Source organism: Mus caroli, unplaced genomic scaffold (assembly GCF_978045245.1).
Source record: "Mus caroli unplaced genomic scaffold, Mus_caroli_1 scaffold_16, whole genome shotgun sequence".
Classification (NCBI taxonomy): Eukaryota; Metazoa; Chordata; class Mammalia; order Rodentia; family Muridae; genus Mus; species Mus caroli.
Genome location: NW_028227271.1, coordinates 14,027,453 through 14,054,393, shown reverse-complemented (window position 1 = coordinate 14,054,393; position 26,941 = coordinate 14,027,453). Strand labels below are relative to the sequence as shown.

Genomic DNA, 26,941 nt, shown 5'->3' with positions numbered 1-26,941 from the left:
AGGCTCAGAGGACATGCTACCATGCCCCATTATATTGCCTTCGCAGCTGGGACACAGTCCAGGTGGTGGTAGAACATACTGATCATAGTTCTCTCTTACTTGGAACATTCCTTCCAGAAGTACTCAGGATGTCCATGGAGGAAGCATGACCACGAGGGATCCTACAGAATCATCTTTCTGGGTAGCTCTCTCCTTAACAGCCAGGAGTTTGTTGTCCTCGTCAGGTTTCTGGTGCTTTGATAAACACCACGATCCAAATCAACTTTGGGTAGAAATGTTTTATGTGACTTACTGCTGATAGTCGACCTTATAGTTCCACCTAAGGTAGGAGCTCAAGCAGGGCAGGAACTTGGTGACTAGAACTGAAGCAGGAGCCATGGAGGGATGCTGCTTACTGGCTTGCTCCTCATGGCTTGCTAAGCCTGCTTTCTTATGTCATCCAGGACCACCTGCTCAGATATTACATTATCCCCCAGGATCCTGGTCCTCCCACATCCATCATTAATCAAGAAAACTCCCTACACACTTGCCTATAGGCAATCTGATGGAGGAATTCTTTCAACTGAGATTCCTCTTCCCAGATAACGTGAGCTTGTTACCGCTCTCTTGCGCGCAGTACTCTCTCGCTCTCTCGCTCTCGCTCTCGCTCTCCCCCCCCCCGCCCCCCTTTCCAGGTATACGCTATAATATACTGAAGTAGCTACCTGGAGCAATTGGTCCAGACTAGCTCTTGCCTGGCTAAGCTAGCAGATTCTTCAACTTTCTATAGATCTCTGGGACTAATTAGGCCAAGAATTTATCTTTCAAGAGACCCTCTCCCTCCAGTGACTCTGTTTTTCCTGACTGCTTCCCCAAGTCTCTGGAGGAAGATTATAGGGAGTTCACTGTCTCTCTCTGGGAAAGATGGCTGATTACAAGCAATTGAAAAGCTTTATTTTTGGACCTTCTTAGGAGCCCCATAATCCAGTGAATGAAATGTAGCAGATTGGCAGGGAATCATTTCTCAGCACTGCTTCAGCCTCCATTGGAGCCAAGATTTGGAGGTCCTGTGTTTGGAACATATAGAAATCACTGCCCAAAGCTGTTGCTCTCTCTGTTACTCTCTGTTTTTCCACTGATGTTAAAATTTTTTTCTGAGATTAGCATAGCATCCTTCCAAGCTAAGTCCAACAGAGTGTTTGCCTTCGGGAAAGCTGGGACATACTGATCAAGATTCTCAATGAAGCTTTGTAGTACCCTTTGGATATCTTTTAATCCCATCAGAGAAAAGAGCCGGTGGACATGGTGTGGGGTACAATTCCTGTAGGGGAAATACCCCTGGAACCTTTGGAAGGGAGAGATGCACACTGGGATCCTTTAGAGATTCCAGAATCTCTGGAACTGGTGGTCAGGATTCAGGAGGAAACAGACAAGGGTAAAGGGACCTTGGAAAAGCCGGAGCAACCAGAGGTGGAAAAGAAAAATGTTTTGCCTTTAAAGAAAGAGGGGGAGATTTCAGGCAAGTTTGCTGTAGAATTTAGCTGGCATTTTCTAGCCAGTCCAAGATATTCCTAACAGGTAACAGGGCAGTTTTACACAGGGGGCCTTTGACTATTTTTGTTCCTTTTGGGGAAATAGTTCTTTTCGGAGGAGACCATTATAGTGAAGGGATAACTTTTTCTCAACACCTCTCCAGGGAATAATGACTCCTGGCAGAAAAAAAAAAAATCTCTTTTGTTTCTAAGTTTCTAAGGATCTAATTGTTCCTAGTGTTTGAGATGGCAGACTCAGAAGGATCCTGGGCCCAGTTTGTCCTATCTGCAACACAATGGAGGATAAAACACGAAGTGTTGTGTTGTGTTGTGTTGTTTTCTCTTCCTCTGCCTACGTCCCTTAATCTGTCTAGATGGATATCTGTAGTGTGTTGGCTTCAAGCAGCTAGTCAGGTCTACTCCATCCTGGTGACAGGCTGGACTGCCTGGTGGCATTATTTCTGCATTACGTGTGGCTCAGCCCCTGCCATCTCCCATTTTCTTCATTTAGATCCTCTTTTTAGGATCTTTTTAGGACTAGCATGACGCCTGGCCCCAGTCTGCAGGGGCTCTAACTTGTAGGCTTTGTCTCCTTATAGTCTTTCTTATATTCCAAATACTTTTAAAATGACCACTCCTTAAAACAACAGTTCTGCCACCTGATTGCATGGCTAAAAGGCTGAAGAAGGTAATGAAAGTTAATTAACACCAAGTTTGCAGGACTCTGCCTAGGAAAGGATTTAAGCATATCTCCGGTGGCTTTAGAAATACCAAGCTGAGAAGTCCCCAGTAGTGCCAGCAACCATCAGATCTCCAGATCCCTAGAGAATCTGGTAAAAAGCCACCAGAAGGCTATTAGCTACCATAGTAACAACTCCTTTGGTACCACCAAAAGCAAGTGGGTTTGGTGAATATGATAGTCCAGATGAACGAGAAGTTTCAGGAAGAGGGGAGACAGATAATGAGGAATAAGCCAACAAAAAAATTGCTATCGGAGGAGTATTGATGGTGCACTAAGAAATGAGAGAGAGAGAGAGAGAGAGAGAGAGAGAGAGAGAGAGTCTCATTACATTGCTCTTTCCCAGGGCCCCAAAAAAGAAGTAGTCCTGATGTCACAAAGGCAGAGGGACCAGTACAACATGTCAGTTGAGAAGGTTTCTTTCTTTCTCTAAGTTCTTCTCTTGAAAGTGATTGTCCCCTCAGGGTCCAGCAGCAGTGCCTCTTAGATCAGTGGTTGCAGTTTAAATGCCAACCCAAGTACTCTGCTGGATAAATTCATTGGTGAAATCTCCCTTTTGAATGTATGAGGTCAAAGTAAGGTATTCCCAAAACCCAGTCCACTAGTGTCTTTATGTCCAGAAGACAGCAGGGCTGACATGGGGTTCTGAGGGTGGGATTTTTTTGTCAGGGTGTCCTCTTGCTTGAAAGGTGCTCCAAAGGTGCCAGGGGATCTTAGGCACTTGTGAGTCCTTTTACAGCTATCTTAAGCACACCTCTGCTTTCCCATCTGCCTATCTCCTTCTCTCCTTCCAAAGTACCTTAAGCAAAGGTGGTGAACTTCACCATCTGGCTGGCTGTTAGATCATGCAAAAGGCCCGGAGTTGAGCAAGGCTAATTCCTTCATAAAGTAGAACTCAAACGAGCATATTTGAACTGCTTATGTTATCATGCTTACTTTTGCTAATGAAATGCTCATTTTCTCAAGTACCTCCTTTTTTTTTAAACCGAACAACATTTTATCTTATTATTGAAAGCCTGAGCATCTTTGTAGAGCCATTTATATTAATGAGAATAAGTGCTACCAATTTTCTAATGTTTTGTCAGGTGTACTAGTTTTCTCAAAGCCTTGTTTTAGAGATGTTGGGTGTGGGTGGAGTAGGTAGGATGCTTGCCTCACGTGCATAAGGCACTGGGTTTGAGCTCCAGGCCCACAAACGAGAAGGATGAATTTGTTTTATCTCCGGTGGTTGCTTTGGTATCGAATGACTACTCCAGAGTCTCAAATATTCCCAAGATACCTTTCAAAGCAAAAGACTATAAACTGATTTTCTATGGTAATAAAAGCAGTTTGTACTCTTTTATTTTTGTAATTAGTTAATGTCTTAGTCAGGGTGTTACTCCTGTGAACAGACACCATGACCAAGGCAACTCCTATAAGGACAACATTTAATGGAGGCTGGCTTACAGGTTCAGAGGTTCAGTCTATTATCATCAAGGGGAGAACATGGCAGCATCCAGGAAAGTATGGTGCAGGAGGAGCTGAGAGTGCTACATCTTCATTGGAAGGCTGCTAGCAGAAGACTGACTTCAAGGCAATTAGGACCAGGGTCTTAAGCCTGAGCCCACAGTGACACACCTACCTCAACAAGGCCAAACCTCCTATTAGTGCCACTCCCTGGGCCAAGCACATACAAACCATCACAGTTAACTTAGTAAGTGGATATTACATCTTTTTTGTTTTTTTTAGATGTTTTAATTATAAGCAGGTCAAAATAAAACTTGGGAAGAAAAGTAAAAAATCAGGACTGAAGGCAGTTCTGGACCTCTTTTTTGTAAGAGCATTTGTTCCTTCCGTCTTACAACATGTTAGATGAGACACAGCTAGACACACCCTCCAAAGCACTTCTGTTCTAGATAACGAAAGCTGGATCCTTCAAAAGATGTAGACAAAGGTGATGTCGAAAGCGACGCCAAAACAAACAAACACCAACAAAAAACAAAACAAAGCCCTAAGCCCTAAATCTATGCTATTGGAAAATAATTTTTAAAAATCATTCTTTCCTTTTGGGACACGTTGAAACAGTAACTTCTTGTGCTACTGTGAAGGAGAAATGCAGCAGCCGCAAGGCAAGAGCTCTGCAGTGAGGTAATGGTACTATAGCACAGTACCACCTCCACACAGTGGTTGGTACTACAGCACAGTACCACCTCCACACAGTGGTTGGTACTACAGCACAGTACCACCTCCACACAGTGGTTGGTACTACAGCACAGTACAATGCACAGTACTCACTTCCACACAGTGATTCCAGTACTTGGACACCGAAAAGCACGTGAGCATGGAAATATCCCAGTTCCCGAGAACGTCATTTCTGCTTTATCCGTACCCATCAATAACAGGAAAATATCTCAAAGCACGGATTTGATTAAACTCTCCAAACGATGTAATAAATTTGTTGGTCCTAGTTTAACCTGTCACGAATAATGAAAGCAAAAAAAAAATTTGTTCTTCAAAATAAATGAACCGAGTCAATTTGTGGTGCTGTGACCTCGAGTTAATAATGTGGAGTTTTTAAATGATTCATTTGCTAATCAAAACACTGTTATAATCTTTAATAGAGTGCCCTCCGTTCTAGTTTACTTCCTTATTTTAATGAGGCGGCATTCGTTTCCCATGAAATGTTATTTAAAGCAATATTAAGAGCAACAGAAATTCATTAAATATTTACCGGGAACACGTCAAACAGAAAACTCATTATTCATGCGTCAACAGACTATTTTATAGGCTAAATTACTTATGTATTCTTGGGCAGAAGACATTGATTGCACCATGTTAAGCTCTCCCATCAAGTTCCCATCTTCCTAATATCTAGTCCATCTCTTCAATTAGCTGTGGGGTGGGGGGCAGGAGGGCAGCGGAAGTGGGCATTTTAAGAATTCTTCCTCTATCACTCCTCACCTTGTTTTTGAGACAAAGTCTCTTACTGAATCTAGGGATCTCTGTTTCAACTAGGATGGTAGGCCATGGAACCCCAGGATCTCCCCATCTCTTCCCTCTAAAACATACACTGCCGTATGTGGGCTTTGTGGGTTAACGATTTGTGTGCTGATCCGCATGGATTGCAAACACCTCAATCTCCGTGCCATCTCTCTATCCTCATGAGTAACGTCTTAGATAACCACAAAACATTAGATTTTCAACACACCAAAAAGGGAAGGTAAAGACAGAAGGTTGAACTTTAATATCGACAGGAAGGAAGGTGGTCCACGTACTTCCTGAGTCATCAGATTAAGCATGCTTTGTGTTTTCTGGGTATAGAATGAAATCAAACTTTTATTTTTAGATGAAGTTTTGTTTATCACAATGTTTTTGAAATTTTCCTCTAACTATGTATGCAACAAGGATTTCTTTAATTTCTAAGTAATCGTATATGGATAACCTTATTAAATAGTTTAGATGAATCACTTCAACTGTTAAATAGTAGAGAAATAGGATATACATGTAATATAGATTCACTTTTTGGACTTAGATCCCAGGGACATAAAGTTACCCTGACAGTTTGCTATTTATAGGGATTGCAAGCCCTATTCAGATTGCTGGTTAGGTGGATTTTTTTGTTGTTGTTTCAACTTTACTCAAGCTGGATGCATTTTGGAAGAGAGAGTGTCAATTGAGGAATTATCTCCACCAGTCTAACCAGTAAGAAAAATCTGTGAGGTGTTTTCTTATTTAACGATTGCTATGAGCCAGCCCAGTCCACTGTGGTCAGTGCTAAGCCTGGATAGGCGGTTCTTGGTTATATAAAAAGGAGGCTAGTAAGCCTTGGGGAGCAGGCTAGTAAATGGTCCTCTGCCCGTGTTCCCTGCCTCAGTTCCGGCCCTAAATTTCCTCGGTGATTGATTGTGATTGGGATGTAGAAGCCAAGAGCACTATTTCCTTCTCAGACTCCCTTTGGTTATGGTGTTTATCACATCCACAGAGAAGTAAACCAATGCATTCTTGGCCTTTGTCTCCATCTGGTCACAAATCAACAACAGTGTTCGAGATTTGTACCAGCTTACAACACACATTTTTTTTTTCAATGTAGGCAATTACATCAAGGACCTTATGCCTACAAAGTAAAAATCTGTCACTGAACTTAATCCCCCAGGCTATAGGACATACTTGGAATTGAATTCCAAATAGTTTATTATGTACTTAATTGATTCTTATATTAATATAAGGAAAAACTTGCCATTTTTCCAAAAAAAAAGTAATGCTATTCTTACCAATCTTTGATTATTTCTTCTCCATTATAACCATCATAAACTCTCTAAACCCTTTCTTCTGAGTGTACACATTAGCATGAATTGATTTTTCAGTATTAGACAATCTCAGATGCCCATGGAAGGGGATAGAGATAAAAGTCCAGAGTAACTTCAGTTATATATAATGTTCTTCTGATATCCCCTCAATGGAAGGTATTTCAATTTTAAAGATTTATATTAACCATTGAAATACAAGGCTCTGACTTATGAAGTCTTCGTGAATGTTTTTAAAAGCTCGCAAAAACGGTGAGAAAGAAAATACTCCAAAGGTGCAGCAGCCAAGGCTTGCGTTGTGAAGATGGTGAGAACGGGGAGGTCAGAAAGTAGAAGACAGACGGCGGCTGGACTTTTAAAACTCGGAGGCTGAAAATGGGCTAAAATGTTATTGAATTTTAATAATTGCATCTGTAACATTATTTTACAATGTCCTGCTAATCTGGGATCATTTAGAGCATTTTAGATGACTACATAAAACCTGTAAAAACTGTCACGTTTGAAATTCAAAATGTCTAGCTTTCATTCTTGAACAACGATGTGAGAATTATTCTTTTTCAATATTTAGTGAAATACTTAAAACAACAAAACAAAACAAAATAAAACAAACAAACAAAAAAAACTTTGTGGGGGCTGGAGAGATGGCTCAATGGTTAAGGGTACTGACTGCTCTCCCAGAGGTTCTGAGTTCAATACCCAGAAACCACATGGTGACTCACAACCATCTGTAATGGGATCTGATGCCCTCCTTTGGTGTGTCAGAAGACAGCTATAATGTACATGTATAAATCAAATAAATCTTTAAAATATAAAAAGAAAGAAACAAGCAAACCCCTAAAACCTTTTTGGGTGATGTTTTCAAATGCATACATGAAAACTAGGAATGTAGGAGTATAAAAGAGCCAGAAAGATAGAGTTCAGAGTAATCCTCAATGATGCCAGAACTTGGCTCCTGGTGCTGTGAACCCTCTCTGGCCCAGAAGCCAACAACCCCTGATCCTGTTAGGACATCAGTCCTCCACACAGCTGCAACATTGTCCAATCGCCATCCAAACATTTGCATGCCCTTTCAGAACTCTTATAATTGCCATCAAAATTGTGTTCTGTTTAAGAAAAAAAAAAGGCAGCTGAATTTAAAAAGCCCTCTTCAGAAAGAGTGTGTATTCAAACGACCCATAACCATGTCAAAATGTCCTCTTTTCAACCGTCTCCAGAGAGAGCAAATTAAGGCTAAATGAGATATCATTGTGAATGCACTAGTGTGTGTGAAATAAAAAGCAAGCAACATCAGGTGTTAACTTGGGAACCCGAAGTTAACATGCACCCTGCTTGAAGAAGCATAAATCTGTGCAGTCATCCCCTGCTCCCTTGTCAATATCTGGGCTAGAAAATATACACACTTATATATGTTCCCTATGGTCTATAACCTTAGGTTACATAATCAAAGTGCATAAGTGGGATCTTAAAAGTGGAGATCTGCCTTTCCTTTTTTACAGGGATGTCAAAGGTTTTTGCCTCTTGGCAGGGTTACATGTCCTTCCAAACCTGAGGGAGCCTCCCGAGCCTCATCCTTTGGCATTACTGCATGACTCAACCTGGGGTGCTGTACTCATGATAGGAGAGGATGTGGTCTTGCATCATGGCTTCCTTCGGTGGTCATCACTCTCACCTGTCTGAGGGAAGCAGGCTTGCTTTCCTTTCTTTCCTGTTAGGATGGCTTGACTTGATTAGGCACCTGAGACAGCTCCAGTATTTCATACTTCCAGCCAAAGCATAGCCTTTGGAATAGTGGGGCATCCTGGCCTAAAGCCTTCTTGGCACTCCAACTAAAAAGGGCAGACTGTTGCCCCTTCTCTCTGTGTCCTTTAGGACCTCTGCTGAGTCCTAGGATGGAAACTCACCTCCCCCAGAGAGAAGGATTTTACTTCATGTGATTGATGGATCCAGGAAAGCGCCCAGTGTTTTCTACCTATTTCCAGGGACAGCCAGACAATCATATCCACGCCTACTTTTCTCTGCCAGACGCTCCAGTCTCTGTCCTGCTTCCAAAATTTCTGGCCTGACTATGTGATTGTTAGAAAACATATCATAGAAAACAGAAAAGGATAGTGAGGAATTATACCTATTGATCATTATGAGCTTTAAAAGCTAAACACAGCCATCCTGACTGGCAGCCTCGTTAGGCAACTATCTGATCGCCTATCAGTATGTAGGACTAATACACAACTGGCAAGGTAATAAAGCGGTCCTGATTTCACAGAAGTTGCCATTGCCCTCTAGTGGGAAAAAGTGTCATTACAACCTTCCAATGGCTTAGACCTTTCTCAAATTTTGGCTTGAATTAATCATCGATAAACTTGATAATTATAGAAAGTGCCATTTGGGGACAATAATAGTAGAGTGTTTTATTTTATGACATTAAACGGGTGTAAGTTATTTAATATAGACAGCCATATTATTCAGGCAAAGAATACAAAACAAAACAAGAAAGAAAGGACAGGACAGGACACAAAATCCGGGAATTCTCTCAAGGGTAGGCTCTGCCTGTGGAATGAAATCTGTACTAGGTTCTGAACTTCAATTTATTAATGGAAACTCATGTTATCTCAGCTTATACTAAATCAATGCACGAAAATAGCTAAAAATAATAATACTATTTAAAATGTGTTCCAATCCTTTAACTTACACCCAGTACCAAATCTCTAGATTTAAAGAGGCTTACATCTTTCCCTGCTTCTAAAACCAAAGGGGCAAGTCAGCCCTCCCCCCACTCTGGTCCTCCATCAATTTGGCTGAACCTAGCTTTTCAGATTTTACATTTGAATGGCAAAACTCAGTTCTAACTATGAGATTTTTCAAGCTAGACGGTACCAGCATATCTATTAAAACGTAAGTCTTTAAGGAATTAAAATCGTCACCTCTCGTTCCTCGTTTTGGTGTTTAAATGGCTCTGACGCTTTAGCACTACGGTGGTCAGACTCATTTAATATCCAGCACACGATTCACCCACATTTTGCATGGATTAAGTGCAATAAATAAATAAACAACTCATGCAATTTCTGTTTCATGAATGTTCCTCATCTATAGGGTGTGAGAACATGAAAATGTACTTTCACTTTATATAGTGATCGTCTGAGAGAGAAAAAAATCTGATTATGGATATAAATGGAGAAAAATAATAATCTATATTTGAAGTCTAATTGTCTCATTTCTTGGTGAAATAAGTGCATTGACACTACACTTTTTTTTCTTTTTCTCCTTTTCCTTTGTGTGTGTGTGTGTGTGTGTGTGTGTTCCGAGACAGGGTTTCTCTGTGTAGCCCTGGCTGTCCTGGAACTCACTTTGTAGACCAGGCTGGCCTTGAACTCAGAAATCCACCTGCCTCTGCCTCCCTAGTGCTGGGATTAAAGGTGTGTGCCACCATGCCCGGCTTTTTCCTCCTCCTCCTCCTCCTCCTCCTCCTCCTCCTCCTCCTCTTCTTCTTCTTCTTCTTCTTCTCCTCCTCCTCCTCCTCCTCCTCCTCCTCCTCCTCCTCCTTCTTCTTTTTGTGGTGGTGGTAGGAGAAAACCAGCAAAGAACCAGAAAAGATACATCCCTCCACAAAGCTACACAGGAAGCAAGAACCTCCATGAAAATTCACACGCGCAGGGTTCAGATAGAATCTATGACAGTCATAACTTGTGTGTGGAGTGTTGTAGCCTTGTGCATGTGTCCTTTGCATGCAAGTGTGCATGTATGAGCGTGTGCCTGCTTGTGGAGGCCAGACGTTGATGTCTTTCTATACTGGTCTGCGCCTCAAGTTTTTGATGATCTAGAGCAATAGTTCTCAATGTTCCTAGTGCTGGAACCCTTTAATATGCCAACTCAATCTCAGTGAGCATTCGCACGTGGAAAACACTGCTCTTCGAGAAGGGAAGTCCTCCCGCAGCGACTTCCTCATCTGATGGTGAGCCCCAACCATGAGATTATTTTTGTTGCTTCTTCACGACTTTAAATTCGCTACTATGGTGAATCATAATGTAAATATCTGATATGAAGTATATATTATATGTGGCCCCCATGAAAGGGTCATTCAACCCTGCATGTGGTCATGACCCACAGGCTGAAAACCACTAATCTAGACTTTACTAATTTCTCTGAACTGGATAGATGGCTAGTGAAGCTTCAAGATCCTCCTGCTAGCGTTACAAGCATGCACCACCATGCTTGCTTTTTTGATCTTTTGGGTTTTGTTGTGTTGTTAGTGGTGGTTTTTGTTTTTGTTTGTAGCTGTTGGTATCTGAACTCAAGTCTTCATGCTTGTACCTATTTTACCTATCAAAGCATTTTACCTATCAAACCATCTTCCCAGCCCTTTAACTGCTTATTAAACATTGGTTCTAATTCTGACCTTCTGTTTCATGAGTTGCAAGGGCACTGGCATGAAGACTTGGTTTTGTGACAGGTTCTCGAGGGTTGCTAGTATTTCTGGTATGGGGACCCCATTTAAAGATATATAACTTTCTAGATAACTGGCCACCAGTGTTTGAGATGCTTAGGGCTAGAACTGGAATCGCTCCAGAAAACCAGGACCATCTCTCCCCTCACCATATCTCCGAGATCTTCAGTAAAATTCTTGCTAAGACATTTCGTAACAAGGGATGTAAGCTGACCATGGTAACATTGTGTTGGTACCTCGGATGAACTTTGTCTGAGTGAGTAAAGTGCCAGTACCCAGAAAGGGGGGACCTGAGAAAAACAATTCTGGGAAGAAATGCAACTCAAGGATGCAGGTTCTTTGCCATGGTCGGCCTGACCTCACTGTTTTTGCTAATTGCACATTTTGGCTTTTGTGACTATCTGCTTTGTCTGCAGCTGTGGGAAGGGAACCTTGTGCACCATCCAGCTAATATGTGTTTTTCCTGCTTAAATATGTATGGGTTCTGGGAAAGGTTCAGGCCTGCACTTGGCTCCCACATACCCAGGTATAGTTAGCAGCTGGCTGGAATAAAGGCTTCCAACCAGCTCAAAGACTGTGTCTGAGAGATCTTCTCTGTGGGAAGCCCCGCATCATTTTGAAGTGAAATGGCATGTTTTCTTCATGCAAAACTTTGTTTGCTTATTTCCCAGTGATAACACATCAACCAAAGATTGATGCCAAGTCTTAAAATTGCACTTTGGAGCCTACTGTGTAGGACATTGATGCAGGTTACAGTTCTCATTGTCCCTAGAACCAACTGTGACCTCACTAAGTAAATCAGCAGCACCACTGTCAATTAGTCAAAGTTTGGTTCATCGATAAGGGGGAGAGTGTGGCTAGAGGCAGGATGACTTTGGACAATGCTTCAGTGTAAGAGGACACTTACACACACTCTTCACTTACAAGTACAGGACTTGGGAGAACCCTTATTCAGAAATAGTTTCCCTCCGTTTACTAAACTAATACTATCTTAATTATTAAGAATGTATAAATTCATATGGCAATAATAAATGCAAAAAACCCCTCATCTGTTTTTCAACCAAAGGTTTACTTCTTGCTAACAATTTCTAGCTTCAGTTTTTTTCATAGCATCAAATATCGGAATCTAAGTTACAAGCCTCAAATAGTTTGACATTTAATAATGAAGGAATTCATCAACTTACGGATGACTCCTCTTCAAAACTAAATATCTATCAAAAATTAATGTTGATGATGATCCTGTTTCTAAAATTAGGTCTAAGGAGATACAGTGCACTTCATTCAAACTCCAGAAGAAACTATTCTAATGTCTTGATTTAGGGGCAGAGCTTAGGAAAATGTTTAGAATTTATCAAAAAAAATGTTATTACCATCTAGGGGTCTTGAATGGGTTCATTTTCTCTGCCAGTTAAAAAAAAATTAAAAGGTAGGGAAATTTTAGACAGCAACAAAGCATCAAGTAGAATCAGCACATAAAGAAAAGATTATTAGGGTGAGGAAACACACATGTGCACACTCCACAAAGAGAAAGATGATCTGCAGTGCAGAGGGACGGTGCAAGAAATGAGAACTGAATCATCATAGGAAAATGAATAGTCTGTTTGATTCCAAAATGGTGAGAGCAGACTTTATTGGTCTGAGAGAGTGACACAGGTAAACCCTGAAGCTCAGTATAGGAGAGAGTAGTGGAGAAGGCACCTTGCATGGTCTGAGCTTTTGTAGTGGCGTGGGAATGTGTGTGGCTTGATTCACCAAGCTTGCAAACTTCTTATGGAGATAAACTTCAGGGTAGTAGTTAAGTCAGATTGCTTGGTTTTGTGGTCTCAGGATTTAGGTATGTGGTAGTGGTTGGTACTTTCTGGTATTCCATGGGTAGCAGGTTTCTTTTAAGTCTTGGGCCTGTCTTGTGGCCCTAGTTTGTGGGTGAGAAGTTTCCTTTATATGGGAAGCCAAAGCCAGGGCTCTCCTTGAAAGCTGGGACTTTTAGCCGTCTTGGGGGGAATGTAGTGGGAATTCTGGAATTTTGGCTTCTTTTGAACACACACACACACTGAAATATTGTAAGAATATGTTGTCATTTTAATTCTAGGTGTGGTGATATGGGACTGCGTCACCGAAGCTCTGATTTGCTGCTGCAGTAAATCTCCAACCCAAATATGCCCCGGCAATGAAAACACGACTCAGTTAATATGGTTACATGCTGTGCACGTAGATTGGGCAGATCTACCACTACACTACCATCTTCTCCATCTATGAGACCCCTTAGAACTTGTGGATGAAAAACCAAGACATCGGGAGTTCAGGCAGGTCAGTTCAGCATGTCTGATGGTGAAATTCATCAAGGCTGTATATTCTGTAATATATAAATCTCAAAACAAAATTTTAGTATCATCAAGATAACCTTTTTGTTTGGTTCTCTGGAATCTAGTTCTTCAGGGGGGTCTCCCCCTACCAAATCTGATCCATAGAACTTTGGAAGATGTAAATACCTTAGTCACCTTTTCCAAAAACACAAAGACAAAACCCTTTCCCCAAAATCAGCAAATCCTTCAGCCGTAACCAGGAAAACCTGTAGCTTGCCCTCTGTCCCAGAGGAACAATAAAGCAATCATAATACTCAAAATCACACACATTTTAGCCTATTTAGGCCTTTCTAATTTGTCATGTCAGGATATTAACCCAAAATTCCCATGGAGTCCACATTAGAGAATATGGGTCTCCTGCAGACTGTATCATACCATCTTTAAAACAACTGAGTCACACTTCTAGTTTCCTATCCTTCCCTTTCTTTTCCTTCCTCCTCTCCTTCCTCCTTTCCTTTCTCCTTTCCTCTCCTTTCTCCTTTTCCTTTCCTTTCCTTTCCTTCCTTTCCTTTTTCTTTTCCTTTCTATACCTATAAGAGGCAGCTTGTCAAACCAAGATTCAAACCCAAAATTCTCAAGGAATCCACATTAGACAGAATATGAGTATCCTGTAAGACTTATTAGAGCAATATGTCTTTATACCATCTTTAAATATCAAGAGGTTATATTTCTCCCTTTATATCAACGAATTACCTGGTCCGGAGCCCTTTGTACCTTTGTCTCCCAATTCTTTATTCACAGGGAGAAGCTGAGTGTAAAAAGACTCAAATTGTCTGTGTCCCTGTTTGGAGGTGGGGGAGGAAGGGTGGGGAGTAAACAAGTGAGATAAAAACAGTGAGTTTTTATCTCAGGTTAGTTGAGTTCAAATCAATACACTGGGCACCATTTTGTTGCAGTAAATCTCCAACCTAAATATGCCCTGGCAATAAAAACATGACTAGGTTAATATAATTACATGCTGTGTGCCTAGATTGGGCAGGTCTACCACTGCACTACCATCTTCTATGAGACCCCTTAGAACTTGCGGTTTCTCCAAGCCATGTGCTTCTGCTCTGCTTTTCTTCTTCCTTCTCCTCCTCTTCATCCTCTCCCTCTTCCATTTTCTCCTTCTTCTCTTTCCCTACCTTCCACTCCACCTTCCCTTCTATCTGCCCAATCATCAGCTCTCCTTTATTTTACAAATTAAGGTGGGAAGCAGGTTTACAGGATATCACCTGAGTGAACTCATTCCTTGTTCATAAGTCCTCACAGGAGTTAGGAATTAGCATCAAATATAATTAGCCCCAGGGCTACCCACAACAATTTGCCTCTTGCTCTAGCAGAGGCATGGTTTTGCCAGCTGCAGATAGTTTCTGCCATTGTTTGACATTTGGAATTCTGGGTACTTTTCAGATGGTATCTAAATGCTAGGGTTGAGAGAGGTGGGGTGGGTGGTTATTGGTCATTCAGAGGAGTCAGTTGAAATTTGTTAGTAGTCATGCTCAAAGGGGAAAAAAACAAAGCAAAAAAGATAGATTTGGGGATCTCTCTCTCTCTCGATCTTTCTCTCTCTCTCTTCTCTAGCAATAGAGGTAAAACTGGGGAGATTAAAGGCAGCAAAAGGAAGAACCCACAACGTAGCAGTGACCAGCTACAGGGGAAGTCTTCCTCCCCTAATTTCAGATTGGCCAATTGGAATAAAGGGAGGCTGATGGACTCCTAAATTTGGGGTAAACATGTCCTGATCTGATCTTGCATTTCTCCAGGATCTTAATTTGTCACACAGGTTCACAGGGATGGGGCAGAAAAAGCTGCCAGGCTTTTGTCTTCGGTCAGGAGGCTGAGGAAGAAGGCAGCTATGTTGGAAGTTCCACAGTCATGGTCCTCTCCTATGTCTGCCTATCTGAGACTCTGTCTAACTTCTAGTCCCTCCGAGTTTCATAATCCAAAATCATGGAGACAGAAACTGCCTCAGGTTGTAGTTAATAAGAGTAAACCTTTACTCATAGAGTTTCTTGAACCTGGAAATGATTTTTCTGTGTTTTGAGAGAGAGCTTATACTTTAGTTTTGTGTGTTTACAATCCTGTCCAGCACATTTTGATATTATCTGTCTATAAAGTGAACTTTTTGAACCAATGGACTTAGTGTGGGTTTTTCCTAGGAGCACTGCGTAGGGAGCAAATTTATCAGTGGATTCCCACTCAAAAAAAAAAAAAAAGTCTTTTAACCATTAACCAAGCGTACGCCTTTAGTCCCAGCACTCGGGAGGCAAAGGCAGGTGGATTTCTGAGTTCGAGGCCAGCCTGGTCTACAAAGCGAGTTCCAGGACAGCTAGGGCTACACAGAGAAACTGTCCAAAAAAAACAAAACAAACAAACAAACAAAAAACAAAACAAAAAAACAAAACAAAAAAACCCCAAAACTCTAATAATAGTTTTACATTTTTCTACTTGGCTGATGGGAACAGAATTGAGATATAAATTTAAACTGCAAATGATGAAGCGCTTTCAGTTCAGTAGAAATTATAAACCATAAGACTATAGTTACAACTCCCAGTAAACAGCCATTTTCTACATAATTTTAGGTATATTACTATCTTCATCTTGTTCCATAAAAAAAAAAAGCTTAAATTAATAGAAAAGGTACCCGGCAGTTCTGAAACTTGACATTTTTTAATTTTGAAACGTTCCAGTTAACTAAGGAGAGTAGGGAACACATATAAAAGGAGTTGGATGTCCAACCAAGTTCTTAGTGGTAATTATTCTAACGAGAATGTCTAGCATAAGAAGGCAGCCTTGTGCTCTTCCCTTTATCCATTATATCTAGCAAGGGCCAGAAGCTTCTATGGTATGCGCTGGCCATGATTGAGCAAGCCCACTGAGCCTGAGGTCAATTGTAGACTAAATTATCTGGGAATGGTCTCAAATTGGTAAGTGTAACGTGTTCTCTGTAATCAAAGAGGATGTAAAGGGTAGAGGGAATTAAGAAACGTCATCATGAATCCTAACGTAATTTAATTTTGGTTATTTCTAATAGTCGAGGGAAACTAGTAGAATACCCAGTTTCTTTCGATTCCAAGGTAGACAATTTAAAAGCAATTTCAGCTGCTATGTGATATGCTGCTGGCAAAATCAACCCGAATTTTCCAGAAGCTTTTCCTACAAAGCATCACCAACCATGCTGAAAACATACTTTGTCTTCAGCTTTCTTCAAATATCTTCCACCGTCAGTCTCAATTCCAATCTCACAATAAAGGGGTTATCTGAAGTCTCCGTAGCCCTCAACTTCATACATGTGAGCACTTTTTGAGACTACACACATAAATACTCCATCGCAACCACATAAGGGAAACGCACTCCAACAGAGACAGATATTAATGAATATTTATTATTTATTTTTAAGGACGACATTTACAGTGTCCCAGGTTGATCTAGAACTGGGAACAATCCTCCTGCCTCAGCCTCTCAAATGAGGCCAGTACAAGTGTGAGCCACCACCCACGGCAATAGCAACCAAAATTATATTCACGGAGGAGTGTTCCTCATCTACAAATGCCCCAACTCCTCACCAGGCACCAGGAAAATGTTGCCCTGTAAACTAATAGGCTCTTCAAAAGGGAAAGTCGCCCTAAAGCGAAGGGCTCGTTGCATGTTTCCATCTAAAACGCATCAACCTTCATTATCAGCCAGAGACGATGAGAGGAAAAGCATTGTAATGACGGTTTTAGCATCTCATCTCACTGGCAATGGAGACCAGGGATAACCGCAAACGAATGCAGTTTGGGAGCTTGGAGGTTAGAAAGCTGGGACCACTCATCACCTTCTGGAGAGCAACAGACAGCACAAGACACCCTTCCTTTCCAGAGCATAGCGGCGGCGGCAGCATCAACGACAGCAGCTCCCGCGCCCGAGCCCAGACCCGCCCCTCCCTCAGCCTCTGGCCACTCTGAGAGCTGAGAGCAGTGATTGACAGGAAAACCGTCCGGTCGTTGCATAAATACTCTACTCCGGAACCGGTGACCCCCACGCTTCCGTCCAACGCTCTCCCAGCATCCATTGCGTTGCGTCCAGTCCCGCTGTCCCTTGTCCCGCAGCGCTGGGCTTCAGAGCCCGCGTTCCGGGCTCGGCGCTCCGGGCTGCCCAGGGCTGGGCCCGGGACGCGGCTGCCCGCCCTCCCGCCCGCCATGGCGCAGCTGGAGGGCTATTACTTCTCGGCCGCCTTGAGCTGCACCTTCCTGGTGTCCTGCCTCCTCTTCTCTGCCTTCAGCCGCGCTCTGCGGGAGCCCTACATGGACGAGATCTTCCACCTGCCGCAGGCGCAGCGGTACTGCGAGGGCCGCTTCTCCCTGTCGCAGGTTGGTCTCTGCTGGCCCTGCCCCGGGACGGATCCTCCCAGCCTGCGCCCTTTCCTCTCCCCGTCTGCCCTCCCAGACTTAAACCGTGAAGGGAGCTGCCTAGTGACTGTACCTAGCCCCGAGATTTATGGCATATTTGTTAGGTGAATGCATAAAGATGATAGCTCCTCTTGGTAGTTGGCCAATTTGTCTTACTAAGCCCTAGCACTAGAGACATGCAGGTGCTCCCTTGAACATGCATTAAAAACTACCTAAAGCTTAACCTATGAGGTTTTCCACTCGGTATTTTGAACGCGGAGTGGAGGATCTTAGGGCCCCCAAAAGTTGATAGTTTTATTCTAACTTCATTCTTGGTCTTAGAAACTTACTGTTGTCTGGATTAAATTGGCAACTAGTGAGATTGCATCATTTTTAAAAATACATATTTGACTACAGAAATATGCACAGTGCAAAGAATCTTAAGATCCACCAGAGTTCTCATTATTGTTTGGCTGGTGGCTTGTAAAATAGGGAGCTGGACAATTCAGTCGCAGAATATACATTTTCTAAAGAGCAAGACTTAGAAAGTAGAAGTGATTATAACTTACTGTCCGTTGGTTGTTGTCACCTTAATAATAGCAGACAGATCTGAGACAGGGAGCAAAACGTTCTTAAAATGGGGCTGGGGTGGTAGCTCAGTGGTTGAGAGCTCTTGCTGTCCTGGGAGAAGGCTACCAGACTTCTCTCTACCCACAGTGAGCTGCTCACAACCATCTGTGACTGCAGGTCCAGAGGATCCAGTGCCACCTTCTGGCTTCCTCGGGTACCTTCATGCAGATGTTGCAAATACGTATACTCAGGTGCATGGGCACACACACTAAATCTTAAAAATAAAACTTAAGAGATGTCTAGTCTGCCAGGATTTATTAATTATGTCATAGACGATCCTCTCCAAGTTCTTCATTATTAGGACAAATGAAACTTGATTATTATTTTTTTTTGGCATTTTATATCAATGGGATAACTATTGCTGTGCTTGACTGGTGGTCTTTTCTTTCTAAGTGGGATCCTATGATCACTACATTACCTGGCCTGTATCTGGTGTCGGTTGGTGTAGTCAAACCTGCCAGCTGGCTCCTTGGATGGTCTGAGCACGTGATCTGCTCCATTGGGGTGCTCAGATTTGTCAATCTTCTCTTCAGCGTTGGCAACTTCTACTTGCTGTATTTGCTCTTCAGGAAGGTGCAACCCAGAAACAAGGTATGTGCAGGATACAGTTATAACAAGTTTCCGTGCACTAAAGTCCACAGTTAGGAATTGGCTTTATAAGATATGGAAAAAAAAATGTCTACCAGTTAGAGTATTGGTGTCTGTTTTTCAAAGCTAAGTGGAAATTCTCTACTTATGTTTAGAAGGTACTTGCATTTAAATTCTGGAATAACGGTATTTGAAAATCTAAAGTTAGATGTCTGTTAGTGAACAAAACCAGTTTAATAGTTCCATGTTTTCTTCAGGAACTTAGGTCTTTTATGGAAATGAGTTTTAGTTGAGGAGTTTTGGTGTGATTTCATAATTCAAGTCTTGGAGGTAGATTGCCTGGGTTTAAATTTAATCCTGGCCACAGCTTCTATTAACTTGAGCAGATTACCTCCTTTGTGATTTTAATAATAATAAATTTGTCTCATTGAATTTGTATTAAGAGTAAAAGAGCTTAATAAATGGAAGGTGCTTAGGCTAGTACCTACTGCAAGACTTCAGTAAATGTCAGCTATGGCAGCAATGTTTATAAGGTCTTTTCAGCAGTATGAATTATGAAGAGGAGGTAGGCATAAAGTACTGTGAGGATTCAGCCGATACATGACAGGAGCAGAGAAATACTGTCTCAGCCTGATGGAGTGACGGGAGATAGGAAGGCACAAGGGTTTCCGGAGCAACAAGAAGCAATGTATATGCTAAGTTTACAAGCTGTGGTGGAGCACTACTTTTGTGTGGTTGATTGATTGATTGAGACAGGGTCTCACTATATAACGCTGGTTGACCTCAAACTTTGTGTGCAGTTTTGGTTGGCCTGGAACTCACAGAGATCCAGCTGTCTCTGCTTTCCAAGTGCTGAGATTAAAGGCATGGATCACCACACCTGGCCTGAGGAGGACTTTAATCAAAGAGATTCCAAACACTTAACTAAAATTGTCAGAAGAGGAAAAGAAGACATTTGAGTTCAGAGTAGGCCTACATGCTTTCTAAAGGGAAAAATCCTTGTAATTTTGTCATACAAAAAGTAGGATCCTGGGGCAGGGTATTTAGTACGATTTGCACATTTCTGTTGTCTCCAGTGTAGAGATTTGAAGGGCTATCTTCAAAGGGTGGTGAGGATGGCTAAGATGTAAGTTCAGGGTGACGCAGCTGGCCATGTCTTTTCTGTGCTCTAGTCTCTGTATTCCTCATGTGCCTTAATCCAGTGTCTTAGATCCAGTGACCACTAAATGATTTCTTCTGTGATTCTTAAGATTTTAAGCTATTAAGAGCTGCACCTCATTAGTATTATCAGTTTCCAAGCTGATTAACATAATAAACAATTACCAGAAGTGTTCTTAAACATGGTTTTACAAAGCCAGAAATACAATTCATTTAAACTTCAGTGAATATTTAAATAAATCTCTTTTATTAATTCAGCAAGAAAATGTCATATTTATTTTGTCCTAAAAATAGTACTTTTTCTTTTTCCTTCAAGGCTTCTTCAAGTATCCAGAGGATCTTGTCAACATTAACCCTAGCAGTGTTTCCAACCCTCTATTTTTTTAACTTCCTTTACTATACAGAAGCTGGGTCTGTATTCTTCACTCTGTTTGCTTATTTGATGTGTCTTTACGGCAACCATAGGACCTCGGCCTTGCTTGGATTTTGTGGTTTCATGTTTCGTCAGACCAACATCGTCTGGGCGGCCTTCTGTGCAGGACACCTTATTGCACAGAAGTGCAGTGAAGCCTGGAAGACTGAACTGCAGAAGAAGAAGGAGGAGAGACTTCCCCCCATGAAGGGACCTCTCTCGGAGCTCAGAAGAGTGCTGCAGTTTCTGCTGGTGTACGCCATGTCCCTAAAGAACCTGAGGATGCTCTTCCTGTTGACCTGGCCCTACATGATTCTGCTGTTGGCGTTCTTTGCTTTTGTGGTAGTTAATGGTGGGATTGTTGTTGGCGACCGGAGTAGTCACGAGGCCTGTCTCCATTTCCCTCAGTTGTTCTATTTCTTCTCCTTTACTGCCTTTTTCTCCTTCCCTCACCTACTTTCTCTGACCAAAGTCAAGACTTTCCTTAGCTTAGTTTGGAAGCGTAGAGTTCAGTTCTCTGTGATCACGTTAGTCTCGATACTTTTGGTTTGGAAATTCACTTATGTCCATAAGTATTTACTGGCAGACAATAGGCATTACACATTTTATGTGTGGAAAAGAGTATTTCAGAGACATGAAGTTGTCAAATATTTATTAGTTCCAGCCTACATTTTTGCTGGTTGGGCTATAGCTGACTCTTTAAAGGCTAAGTCAATCTTCTGGAATTTAATGTTTTTTGTATGCTTGGTTGCTTCTACAGTTCCTCAGAAACTACTAGAATTCCGTTACTTCATTCTACCATACATTATCTATAGGCTTAACATACCTCTGCCACCCATATCTAGACTCGTTTGTGAACTGGGTTGCTATACAGTTGTTAATTTTGTAACTTTTTATATCTTTCTGAACAAGACTTTTCAGTGGCCAAATAGTCAGGACATCCAAAGGTTTATGTGGTAGTGGTAGGACTATTTTGAACTTTAAAAGACTGTTTCTACAACAAGTAACTGGGTAAATAGAAGTGGGATTTCTTTTGAGTAAATCCAGGGAAGTGAGTAGAATTAAGTTTTGAGACTAGCCTAAAAGCTCTGAGTAATAGGAATAAAGTTGCTTGCAGTTGTCGTGAGAGTCTTTTCAGCGTTCGGGAACTTTTCTCTGTGTGTAGGTTTAGGGGGCTGGGTAAGCTGTGCAGTGCTTGAACTTAGCAACTCTCTTTTGTAAAGAACAGCAAGTAAGTTGAAAACCACTTACAAATAAATGACCCAGCAGTATTTCTGAGTGAAATTGCCAGATATTGTCGTCACATAGCTCCGATCTTAGAATAGATGCACAGATGTCACAAATCGTGCATTGGAGGCTTTGGGACGTCTAAGAAACAGGTGTTTTAATTTAGGGCATAGGAGTGATGATAGCATTTGAACTAATTCCTTATTTGCAGTTTATGCAGGCCAAAGATAAACTGTGTTGATCATAGTACTTTTTATGGATTATCTTCTGAAATACTGCCCTGTTAGTGATCCAGCCACAAACCTTATGGCTTCAGGGTTTCTTCTCACATTTGTATAAGGGCACCTAAACTCAGGTGTTGGCAGCGCTCACAGGAGCTGAGAGTCCATTGTCCCTGTTTGCCCCACTCCAGCACTGCTTAGAGGGGCCTTGCTTTTGGACAGGTCCCTCCAGTCTGTCTGTGTCTCATAGGACTGTCTCCACTGGCTTCTTGTGCAGTTAATGCCATTGGGTTTAGAGATCCTCTGATTCAGGGTAGCGTTATCTGGACACTCTTGATAATATCTAGAAAATGTTTAAAGCAAGGCCCCATTCATAGGTCCCACATCATTTTGGTGTGTGGGGGGCAGGGGCAGGGGGAGGGGTGTATGTGATAAGATGTCCTTGATGAGAGCTTTTAAGTAAAAGTTTGTTTTTAATTGAGAAACAACAACAACAACAAAGCCAAATGGCCAAGGCCATGTAATTTACGTTTGTCCCTCTTATTCAAACAAACCAGAAGAACTCAAAAGGTGAGAGAAGTCATTGGTTTAGTTTCATTTTATAATTTAGTGAGCACTACTAGGTGTGACTGGGATTTGCTTTGTTTAGCTTTCGGTTCTGTGCTACTGTTGATATAAACTATATTTCTGCTTTAAATTTTAAAAAGAATTATCAAGTACTTTTTTATTAGGCTTAATTGACTTTGTTGGCTAGTTAGTGCTCATAAGGGGCTCAGTGGTTAAAAGCTTGGGCCACCCCTTGCAGGGACCCCCCCGGGTGGTTCATGGCTCCTAGGGCAGCACAACCACATACACATCCACCTCTAGGGCACCGAGTGCAGCCTCTGGCTCTGCAGTCTCCCGTGCTCACCTGCATAAAACCCACCACCCATACGCATTTAAGTTAGAAATGCTAACAGGTCATTGTAGACCATATCACCCGCTGAAGGGGTTGTGGGGCTCTGCATTCTCCACCACGCTTCCAGTAGGATCTTTAAAGCCTTCATGAGAACGCCCGTCTTTTGCCTGAGCTGCTCTGGGCTCAGTACTCAGTTTCACCAGCTCTACTTTATGTGAAAATCCACAGGCATAAATAGCCTCCTTTCTGGTAAGAGTTTGTGTGCAGTGCGTTTGCTAACATTTGTGCTTTCTGTGGATCTGTGCTTTCCCTCTTATGGCTGCATCTCCCCATATGATGTGGAAGTAGTGTTTTATACTTTACACTTAGTACATTATCTTGTAAGGGGAATTTCTGTTTTCATAGACATCTCTGTTTGTCCTCTTACAAAATACCCACTATAAACAATGTCGCTTACTTCTAGGGAATAGTTTAGGATATGATGTTTCCAGTGTGAACTGGACTGACTTGGCATTATGCTCATCACCTTTGTCTAGAGACGACAGAAGGGATTCACAACTTTCATTTATAATTCCTAGAGACTGAATATATATTTTAGGTCCAGTTCAAACTGTACTCAGATAAAATCATGTTTATTGTCTTAGAGCAATTAGAAAGTCTTAATGTACATAATATTTTTCATAGAGGAAATTAAAATAAGATGTAGAAAAAAAATGTCCTTGATTTTTGGCTCCAGAATAAAAAGACAAATTGTTGAAGGACGGTTGTTTGTTCCTAATCTCAAATGAGAATGTTAGGTCTGAACTCTCGTTAGTACCTGGTGTGAATGCTACTGTGTTTCAACAGGGATTCATGCTGTATTCCATATCCATGGAGCCCATAAACACACTATGTGATGTATACTGAGTAAATTCGTATTGAATGGAGTTTTCAATATAGAAGGAAGCAGATATTCTAGAAAAGTACCTTATAACCAACTTAATCTTAGGAAGTAAATTGTGTTTTATAATAAGAGCCCTCCTGACCTCTTCCCCATGTTTTCTGAATATTATTTTCTGTAGTGCTGAGTGCGGACATGCACATTTAGTATGTGCTGTCTGCAGTAGGATATGATTTTAATAATACCACTTAAGATGCAAGGCCATTCAGTATTATAGTAAGTTCTGGTGACTTGCCTTCCTTTAATCATGACATTTCAAACAGTTAGAAACATCTTTCTTTGGGTGTGTTTTATGTATTTGAAGTCAATGGCAATATGTTGTTAAGAAATATATAGTAAATTAGATACTGGTGACAGAATTTTGATATATCCATGATTCCAGCACTAAATTCCATAATGTTGGGAAGTGATTTCTAAAGTAAATTTTGTGATTATAGGTAATTCAATAATTTCTTTATATTATTTAAGATGAGATACTGATTAGTGGCCATTTCTTCCTACCTTAGACACTGTTAAAACAAGAGTAGGTAGGACGTATTTTTCTTTAAAAAGTAAATATTGTATATGGAATTTGCATTCAGAAATGTGCTCGGTTGAGTTTATTTGAGCCCTGCATTTACCACTGTCCTGCTCGAGATGAGGAAGAGTGACAAGAATTGCAGGGTCCTCTTTATCAGTAGTGGTTTGCTGGTTGATGCACGCACATATCATAAAGCTGTGAGCTGCTGCTGTTGTGCTTCACACTCAAAGCTCATTAAGAGAAAATATGAGGGAGGTCTCTACTCTGTGCTGGTCAGACCTCTCATAGCTTGTTACTGTGTGAGTCATATGCTTCTGAAATCGTTAGGAGCTTTTTAGAAGAAAATGAATAAAATGATAAACACCTAGGTTTTATTACAAGACGAATTGTTAAACAAATTGTTGATGTTTAATTGGGAAAACATAGCTCCGCATAACAATAAGTTCTTACAGTTACTTGAAAGCATTGTTTGTTATCCATTGCTCTAAATGTAGATCAGAGGTCAGCAAATAGGTTTTAACTCACAAAAATACACCTTTTCTTTTTAATTATGTAGTCTTTTCAGGGGAATAAAGCTCCCCGCCCAATAAGTTTTTTATTTACTGAAAATATTTCATTGGGAAAGCTTCAGTGACTTGAGAGAGTAGATAGAACATAGTGTCTTTTCAGGGGGTCTCGCAACCTGCCGATTTAAATGTGGGTTTATTGCAGCTAATCTTTATATTCTTTGGTAAGTCAAGTTCAGAAATCTCTTGAAGTATTCTGCCTTTCATATATTTTGTTTCTGAAATAAAGTGGATGTTTAGCTGTTGTTATCCTGTTTTTGAAATTGAGTTATACAACCAAACCAAAGGTGGTATAAAATTTCAGTGTGCCGGCAATGTAGTAGTGTTTATCTTACATACATTTGTAGTTCTTTGTCAATACAAAAGCGTCTTTGGGTTCCCCCAGTAGTGATGAACAGGAAAGTAGTGTGTAATAAAATTTGTAATGAAATGTATACTAGGTGATGACAGTGTGCTACGTTTTCATGTATTCCTGTAATGTCACTTTTTCTACTAGTCTAGATTAAACTTTTTATAGTTTTGTATTATTTTGAACCACAAAGATTTATAATTCACCTTTGTTAATTATTGTTCGTTATTCAGGAAGGGGCTCATGATCCAGGCTAGCCTGGCATTTGCAATGTAGCCAAGAATGACCTTGAACTCCTGATTCCTTTTTGCCTCTCCCTCTGGACTGCTGCAGCACGCCTCCTTTATGTGGTGCTGGGGAATCACACTTAGGACCTAAAGCCTGCTAGGCAAGCACTCTGCGAGCTGGGCCGTATCCTCAGCCCTGCTTGTTATACTGTGACTGGAAATGTTTCTGAGTTACATGAAGTGAAGGGAAATATACAACCAAAAGTCATTTGTTCACGATTATGTCTCAGATGACGTGACCTAACATACCCTGCCATGGAACTCTTGTTTAACCTCATGGATTTGGGGTTTGTTTCTGATAGTGGTAATAAGTTTGAAAGCAACCTGTACCATCTACATCTGTCTCACTGTTTCTTAGTTCTCGGTGATAACTGTACCACACACGGAGAAACTGAGGAGAGAGAGAGTGCATTTGTCTAATATTAGAGACTAAGCAGGAAAAGATTATTTTTCTAATGTTACAAAGTAGCTATGTGAGCTCCGGTTTATGAATAGGCAGCCTGACAAGAATCTGAGCTCTTAGCTGCTGCTGATTGACGGGTGGGAAAGGACACTAAATCTACCTTCATTTCTGTAACATTTTAGAAAAATGGAAAATAGAACTCCACTATTCTTCTAGGTCAGTTGAGGCACATACAAACCATCTCTTCCAGAGCAGACAATCTTTCATCTCCCATGTGTCCTCTCTGCCTCAGATTGTGTGAACACAAAATCTACATCGCAGGCTGAAGTTGACAGCCCTATTTACAAGGAAGCAAAGATCTTTGATATCCAATAGAGATGTAGTTGCTTACAACTTAATTTCTCAAAAGAACTTTGGTAATAAATGGTTGTTTTAAACTGATCTGTGATTTTTAAATCTTTCTTGAAAGAATTTGATCTTTATTTTAAATATGTGAAGATATGTTTTAAATGTTTTTTAAGGTTTTGCATTTTGTTACATTAAAACCTGCAGATGTTTGACTCTGAAATTGTGATTCATGTCATTTAAACTCTTGAATGAAACTATTTATAAGAATAAAAGCTTTTAAAATAATTGTTCAATATATTTATTTTATTGGTAAATTAATTCATATTTTGTAATATACTGTGCCCCCTCAACATGCTCTTAGTCCAAACTGAGGGCTGAATGCTCTTTCTACCCTCTCTACTTCAAGCCATCGTCCTATCCAACTTTAAACTACTCATCTTGAAACAAAGGAGTATTAACATCTTAATTATCTGTAGAAGTGCCCATCACCACCCTGGGTATCCATAATTTACTAATATTTTCACAGTAACAGGTCAGTCAAGTTGCTGGATAGTCACATTGAGTTTCTGGCTTGGTTTTGTTTGTTTGTTTGTTTGTTTGTTTGTTAGTCTAGGTCCATAGAAAAGCTGAGACATTTCAACATCTCTACCTTGGAAAGACTCAAATCTTGAACTTTGGCTATTAGGAAGCGATTTCGCTCTTGGATGT

At 41.0% G+C, this 26,941-nt stretch overlaps 1 protein-coding gene across 1 annotated transcript; it reads left to right on the top strand.

Moving 5' to 3' along the window:
* The first annotated feature begins 17,387 nt into the window (after nt 1-17,387).
* Nucleotides 17,388-26,518, top strand: Alg10 (ALG10 alpha-1,2-glucosyltransferase). The gene is made up of 3 exons (XM_021183820.2): nt 17,388-17,668; nt 18,710-18,907; nt 20,379-26,518. The coding sequence occupies exons 1-3, from the start codon at nt 17,498-17,500 to the stop codon at nt 21,432-21,434; spliced, it is 1,425 nt and encodes a 474-aa protein (XP_021039479.1). The 5' UTR covers nt 17,388-17,497; the 3' UTR covers nt 21,435-26,518.
* The last annotated feature ends 423 nt before the right edge of the window (nt 26,519-26,941 follow it).

Coding starts and splice junctions, on each gene's coding strand:
- Alg10 (XM_021183820.2), top strand. CDS start 17,498: ATGGCGCAGCTGGAGGGCTATTACTTCTCGGCCGCCTTGAGCTGCACC. Junction 17,669..18,709: donor GCCGCTTCTCCCTGTCGCAG/GTTGGTCTCTGC, acceptor TTTCTTTCTAAG/TGGGATCCTATGATCACTAC. Junction 18,908..20,378: donor AGGTGCAACCCAGAAACAAG/GTATGTGCAGGA, acceptor TTTTCCTTCAAG/GCTTCTTCAAGTATCCAGAG.